Source organism: Anopheles moucheti, chromosome 2 (genome assembly GCF_943734755.1).
Source record: "Anopheles moucheti chromosome 2, idAnoMoucSN_F20_07, whole genome shotgun sequence".
NCBI lineage: Eukaryota > Metazoa > Arthropoda > Insecta > Diptera > Culicidae > Anopheles > Anopheles moucheti.
The window spans coordinates 95,909,355-95,917,180 of NC_069140.1; the positions used below are offsets into that span (position 1 = coordinate 95,909,355).

The 7,826-nt window shown below is 47.8% G+C and overlaps 1 protein-coding gene across 1 annotated transcript; it reads left to right on the forward strand.

Annotated features, from left to right (window-relative positions):
• Positions 1–218: 218 nt before the first annotated feature.
• Positions 219–6,306, forward strand: LOC128309638 (unconventional myosin IC). Its single transcript, XM_053046071.1, has 9 exons — positions 219–259; positions 1,280–1,439; positions 1,873–1,988; positions 2,137–2,599; positions 2,682–2,888; positions 2,953–4,689; positions 4,770–5,080; positions 5,159–5,258; positions 5,339–6,306. The coding sequence occupies exons 1-9, from the start codon at positions 249–251 to the stop codon at positions 5,351–5,353; spliced, it is 3,120 nt and encodes a 1,039-aa protein (XP_052902031.1). The 5' UTR covers positions 219–248; the 3' UTR covers positions 5,354–6,306.
• The last annotated feature ends 1,520 nt before the right edge of the window (positions 6,307–7,826 follow it).

A 7,826-nucleotide genomic window follows, 5' to 3' on the forward strand; every position in this document is an offset into this window, starting at 1 on the left:
TAATGTAAATAGCACACGCTCGGCGGTACACTCAATTATGACAAGCAGCGAGGACTAAGCAGCGAGGACGGTTTACTTCTTTTTTGCGTCACATCTTCGTCTTCTCTCACGCTGCTGGTTCCCATCACTGACAGATCATCCAAACAACACAGTCGGAAGTTGATCCTGCTTGGATGCTTGCATTGATTTGGTTCGCTGCAGGAATAAACCGCACCTTTTACCCATCGGAGTGTGCCAGTGTTGCTAGAATGATGATCCAGTGAGCACATTATTATCGTATCAAAGAAACGGATTCAGTGAGAAGCTAATCACGTGCTGTGAATGTAAACACAACTGGTGATCAATCAAGCAAAGCAAAGCGAAGGGCAAAAAAAACAAGCATGTTGTAAGATCATTAGCTACTGCACTTAAAGTGTCTCAATTTGAGTTGTGTTTTTAGTATGAAAAATGACTGTGTAACGTAATTACCACCTGGAGTACCAAATAGCGTCAGGGTTTTGTGCGTATCTTTATTATTTTGGGGAGGTCTTGTCGATGGTGTGCCGTGTGGAGGAATGTTTGGTTGTCAAAATGAAAATATCCGTGGAGTGGAAAAAAATAGCTCAGGCCGTTCCGGTCCGGAATGTATGTAACGGCCGGATTGTTTTGCTTAGATTTATGACCCAGGTCAGGTCGTCCGAGAAGCGTCACATGCAATGGACAGGATAGTGTGCAATTAGACGGCTACGCCCGGAGTGATTATTTATACCACCGTACATTAGATTAATTAAACCGTTGACCAGGACAGGCATCCAGGTACGGTGGGAGGAGGGACCTTTTCCGACATTGTTCAGCCCTTTCTGAACACGAAACCGAACACTAAAAACCGACCCAAATTGGATGACATTCTTTCCACAAACCATTACCACCTCGTTCCTCGTTATCGAACAATTCTCCATACCATTTCAAGTGCTCATTCAACACCTTCCTGATAGGCTCTGATAAGAACTGCGCGTGATCGAATGACAATCGGGCTGTTTAAACTGTACATTGAGAGCATATCGATAACGGCTCACGAAAGGGAGGGTCCTAATGCCGAAAGCCACCGTCGGGTGACATAATCGATTGAAGATCGGCATTATTGTGAACGCGATAGGCAGTCTGATAACTCCGTTGGTCATCATTTATTAGCAGCAATCGAGATCGATCGATTGTTTCCGTACAGTGTCACTAGAGGCGATAGAGGAACAAGAAGTACCGTGCCATCTAAAGTTTCGAAATTTATCTTCCGTTTCTTCAGAACACTAAGCTGCGAACGGTGGCAAGGAACCGAAATGGAGCGAGGACTACACGATCGCGATCGGGTAGGCCTGCAAGATCAGGTGCTACTGGAGAACTATCAGAGCGAGGATGCGTTCATCGATAATCTGCGGAAACGGTTTCAGGAGAACCTTATCTATGTGAGTATTGGACAAACATGTTTCCCCTGAGATAATGCGGGTCCGCACAGTAGACGTTCGAAGCCATCATAAATCATGTGCCGAACTTTGTCAACTTGATTCGCCCAGTGGTGTCGATTACCTTCCGGAGGGATTTTGCTTTAACTCATCAACGACTCTGCCGGGCGGAGGGAACATCAGGTTCGAAAATGATCGAAATATGATACTTTAATCCTTACGCTACCGAACATTACGAAGGCAAAGAAGACAGATTTGCAATAGTAGCGAACGACGACCACGGTTTAGGTTTGGTCCAATCCTAATGAGATCGAATTACCACGTTACAATGTTGGAAGGGTTATTCCTGGTCCAAAGTGCGCATAACCCCTACATACCACATGTCGTACACAGCTAAGCAATGTTCTAATGAATGTTTGTTCTATGTTTTACGCAGACCTATATTGGCCACGTCCTGATATCGGTAAACCCGTACAAGGAGCTCCCGATCTACACTGAGAGTGACGTCAAAGAGTACCGGAAGCGACACTTTTTCGAGGCCCCCCCACATGTGTAAGTGTCAATGAACTCGCTGATGCGCAAAGTCTGGCTTCGGTTGTGCACGGTGTCGGATCGAGACTGCACGGCGTCACTACCGTGCTGCACTGCAAGGTTATTTTACTGCAAAAATAAACTCACAAACGATCCACTCCTTTTCTAGGTTCGCACTGAGCGACAACGCGTACCGCTCGCTGACGGAGGAAAACCGTGGCCAGTGTATTTTAATCTCGGGCGAAAGTGGTTCGGGCAAGACGGAAGCATCGAAGAAGGTGCTACAGTTTATAGCGGCGGCCACCGGGCATACGCACAATGTCGAGGGTGTCAAGGATAAGCTGCTGCAGAGCAACCCGGTACTGGAGGCGTTCGGCAATGCGAAGACGAACCGTAACGATAACTCGTCCCGGTTCGGCAAGTACATGGACGTACAGTTCGACTTTGCCGGTGTGCCGGAAGGTGGCAATATTCTAAATTATTTGCTGGAAAAATCGCGCGTCATACATCAGAGCGGTGGGGAAAGGAATTTTCACATCTTCTACCAACTGCTAGCTGGAGCGGACGATAATCTGTTGCGTGAGCTGCACCTGAAAAGAAACCTGGATACGTACTACTACCTGAGCGATGGGGTAAGAGGGGTCGAATACGAATAGGAGTCGCTGTAGATGGTCCGAATGGAAATTTATTTCCTTTTCTTTGTATCTCCGACAGGCAAATGGTAATGTGCCGAACATCCGTGATGCGGACAACTTCCGCGTAGTGCAGAAAGCGATGACTGTTATAGAGATCCTAGAACAGGAACAGCGCCAGATTCTTGATATTGTAGCTGCCATACTGCATATGGGCAATGTCGGTTTCACCGAGGAGGAAGGCAAGGCGAAAATCCTCAAACCAGAATCAGTGACAGCGATTGCAAAGGTGAGAGTTATATCATCCTCCAACTGGTCTTCCCATTTTAATACGGTTTACTTCTGTGTTTTAGCTGCTGGGCTGTAACGAGGAGCAGTTAACGAACGCATTTACCCATCGTACGATTGAAGCCCGGGGCGAAATAGTGACGAGTCCGTTGAATCGCGATCTCGCTATCTATGCCCGCGACGCTCTAGCTAAGGCCGTGTACGATCGCCTATTCAGCTGGCTAGTGTCACGCATCAACACCTCGCTGCATGCGGCGGATCTGGCCAAGAAGAACAGTGTGATGGGTATACTGGACATCTACGGGTTCGAGATATTCAAGAAGAACAGCTTCGAACAGTTCTGCATCAACTTCTGCAACGAAAAGCTGCAGCAGCTGTTTATCGAGCTAACGCTGAAGCAGGAGCAGGAGGAATATCTGCGCGAAGGCATTGAGTGGGTGCCGGTGGAGTACTTCGACAACAAGGTGATTTGCAACCTGATCGAGGAGAAGCACAAGGGTATTATTGCACTAATGGACGAGGAATGTCTGCGACCGGGCGATCCTACCGATTTGAGTTTCCTCACGAAGATGAACGACAATCTGGGTTCGCATCCGCACTACATTTGTCACAGCCGTGCTTCAACGACCGTGCAGAAAACGATGGGACGCGACGAGTTCCGGCTGGTGCATTACGCCGGTGACGTTACGTACAGCGTGCATGGCTTCCTGGACAAGAACAATGATTTGCTGTTCCGCGATTTGAAGGAGGCAATGGCGGAGTGTAACAACGGTATCATCAAAAGCTGTTTCCCTGCGTCCGACATCGGCAGCAAGCGGCGTCCGGAGACGGCCGTGACGCAGTTCAAAAATTCGCTCAACAACCTGATGGACATTCTGATGTGCAAGGAACCGTCGTACATCCGGTGCATCAAGCCGAACGATCTGCAGACCCACGGCCAGTTCGATGTGGAGCTGGTGCGGCATCAGGTGAAGTACCTCGGACTGATGGAGAATCTGCGCGTCCGACGAGCTGGGTTCGCGTATCGCCGTACGTACGAACTGTTCCTCCAGCGCTACAAGTGCCTGAGTAAACAAACCTGGCCACACTTCCACGGTCCGGCCAAGGACGGTGTACAGATACTGGCGGACGAGCTCGGTTACGCGAAGGATGACTATCGCATGGGCAAGACGAAGATTTTCATTCGCTTCCCGAAGACACTGTTCGACACGGAGGATGCGTTCCAGGCGAAGAAACATTATCTCGCCTCGATCATACAGGCCCGGTGGAAGGGTCGTCGCCAGCGACATGCGTATCTCGCAATCCGCGCCAAGATCATCGTCGGCCAGACGTACATTCGGCGCTATTTGGCTATTCAGGAGCTGAACCGACGCCGAGAAGCATCCGCAAAGATTCGTTTCTTCATCAAGGGCTTCATCACCCGGCACGACGAACCGAACGAGTGCAATCGATCCTTCATTCAGCTGACCAAGCGGCACTGGTTGCTGAAGCTGTCGAAAAGTCTCCCCGAGACGTTCATGAGCCACACCTGGATAGCGGCACCGAAGCACTGCCAGGAGGCATCGATACTGCTGCGCAAAATGCACAAGCTCCACCTAGCCCGCTGCTATCGCGTGGCCCTGAATGCGGAAAAGAAGCGCCAGCTCGACCTGAAGGTCCTGTCGGAGTCGGTGTTCAAAAACAACAAGCGCAACTACCCGGAAAGCATCGGACCGTGGTTCGTGGATGATCGCATTGCCAAGCAACACGCGACGCAAATCTCCAACTTTACCGTCACGCAAATGAATGGTGAAAAATTGCATGTAAGTTGCGTTTGCCGCGGTGAGTGTTGTTTGTTTTTTGCTTTTATTTTCATGAAATTCTCTTCCGTTTTCGTTTGCAGTACTCCACGCCGGTGGTGAAGTACGACCGACGGGGTTACAAACCACGCGAGCGCTTCTTCCTGCTGTCCAGCAAGGCGGTCTATCTGCTCGATGGGAAAACGTACAAGCAGAAGCACCGGCTGCCGCTCGACAAGATCGATTTTTGCATTACGAACGAGCGGGACGGTATCATGCTGATTCGGATTCCGCTCGAGCTGAAGAAGGACAAGGGCGATCTTATACTGGACATTCCGGACATCATCGAGTGCTGCATCTGGATACTGGATGTTACCAAAAATCGCAACATCATTAACATCGTTGACACGGGATCGTAAGTACAGAAAACAGGGCCAATTAGCAAGCATCAGCTGTTCATCATCATTACTTGTGCGCTTTTTTGTGTTTGCAGGCTGTCCCACAACCTAGTCAGAGGCAAGACTGGCGTCATCGAAATACAGACGGGTCCGCAGCCCAGCATCACACGGGCAAAGAGTGGAAATTTGTTGGTTGTGAGTATATCCCAGCTGTTCGGTTTTGTTCGGCAGTGCAATTTTTATTTGAAACAAAAACCTGCCACCCTCTTTTTCAGATTGCTGGCCAATAATCGTGATGCGTGATCGTAGGAAGCGGACAAACGGACGTTTAAAAATAGAAGTTATTTTAGATACGAACGCAAATCGTAAGCGCAAATCGCGAAATGCACGATGAATGGGAACAAGTACGCTAACAGACACGCCGGACCTGCCGACAGCAGATTGTAACTGGAGAACTAATTTATATAGGGTGACGGACGGAAAAAAAGAGAGAGGACGTAATACCCCGTGCCTTAACCATTTGATGTGATTATTTTGCAGTTTTCACCCCAGAACAAAAAAATCGCCGAACTTTTGCAAAATAGGAATAAATTCGAACGATAAGATTATTGGGAAAAGGATTCTACAAACGAAGGGGTTGTTTATCAGGACAGGCGCCGCACACAGGAGACGCACGGTTCTGAACGGGGTCTGAATTTGGTACAGAATTTGTGCGTGTGCACCCCAGGACGAGAGGTGTAAAAAGCGTTTATTTTTGGCAAGGGTTCATGTATTTTAAAATGTAAAAAAAAAAACGCCAGTCCAAAAAATCTTACACGGTCGTCGCCCTCGTTTGTCCCGGCATGCAATTTAGGGAGAAAGTAGCAGCAGCAGCAGCAGCATCCCCGCATCATGTGTGACACATTTTTGCAACTGACGTGGAAGAACGTGCGCGCCTTTGTTGCTGTCCATGTAAAATAGAAAAGTGCCATTAGCATTTAGGAGTTTTGCCAGCAGCGGGACCGGGGAAATGTAGGGTTTTGAATTAGGTTTTTCCTCCCCCTCCCCGTAAGTCCGTAGATGATTTGTAATGTTTGAACGTTTTTTTTTTACAATACATCGAGCAGCAGAGCGCACAACAGTGTGAGCGCCGCGCAAGTGATTCCTATATTAGTTGAAGCGAGTTAAGCAAACTGGACGTTTAGTAGCATTAAATGATGTTAACCGATGTAATCGATCGTAAATGTAATAGTTACAAAACGAGGACCGTTTTGGGGTGGTTATAGCGTTATCGCGAATTTAGTTGTTTCTCTTAGCTCTTACATTTTTCCCCGTTACAACACACCTTTACCCTGCCGCAGAAGATTGCGGCTTTCCATGTATTACCTTTTTTTTATTATTATACTTTTAATTCATAAAAATACCCTTCGAATGTGTTATTGTCGTACGCCAAATCCGAACGGTAACGTAAAGGCATCCCTCTCTGTGGCAAGGTGAACCCCTCCGGTTCAGGTTGAAATGCTTTTTTATTCTGCCGATCATACCCCAAAGCAACGAATTCTTCGGCTAATGTTAATGTACTGTAGTATGTAAAGCAGGGTGTCCCTGTAGTCACGTGCCTGTTCTGTCTTATCCTTAGGGGCCCATGGTTTCTTGTATTTTTCGCTTGCAAGAGGTGTTACTTTCGTGATGCACAGAACCAAACATGATGCTGCCAAGTGCACAGTGTGCGTGTGTGTGTGGAAGGATTTTTTTTCACCCCTCCCCTAGGGTTGTTCCTTTCCAACGCGTAAAACGGGGGCCGCGGGATATCGGCGTTGTTTTTAACGATGCGCACGAGCCAAAAATATCGTTTTTTATTATTATTTTTACGGTTTCGTCCTAATGTTGTTTGGTGAGAGATGAAACCTCGCTGATGTTCGGTTGGGCCATTTCCACACGGGAACTACGGGGTTTTTTGGGTATCTCGCATTACGTATCAACGCGTAGGGGACTAGGAGAAAACCAATATTTCCCATCAATAAATTTTCAACCACACGCTTCTTTCTTCTAGCCCTCTGCGAAGGTGAGAACCGATCGCGAGAGATGTCGATGTGCTCCGGAGTGTCCTTTTTCCCGATTCCATGGTTCTGTTTTTTATGCCGTAACGAGTTCCGGTCCCCAAGGGAAACAAGCGAACAAACAAGGCATGGAAAAGGGAATGGTTGCCCTCTGCTAGCTTCCATACATCCACAGTCGACCGAGCAGTAGGCTCTGGGTGTGTTATGAACCATAACAACCATTAATTATTGCACGGATGCTTTTATTCCAAGCATTTGCTACTGCTGCTCTGCAGTGTCCTTTGCGTGTCGGAGTGTTCTATCTTCTTTTTTTCTATTACTATCCCACTCCTCAGACAGTTGTCCCCTTTCGGGTTCATTCATTTGCCCGGAGAGTTTTGAAGGGCATTCCGTTTGAAAAAAAAGCAGCTTTTTAATAATTTTCAGTGGCACAAATTAGCCGCTCATGGGTAACACGTATGTGTGCATGTGTGTGTGGTTTTAATTTCGTACGTGCAAAACAGAAGGGATGGGATTGTTTCACATTCTCACACAACCACAGCCAAAAACCATTACCTACACCCAAAGCCTACTGCTCAGCTCAACGTGTCTCAGCTGAATCACGGCAAGATGCGCACGGGAAAACGGTTATTGTTTCTACTATTGTTTTGTTTTCGAAGACGAGAAAAAAACCAGTTCCTTTTCCCGCACTGTTGTTTGTGATCCTTTGGAGTCGGCGTACCGA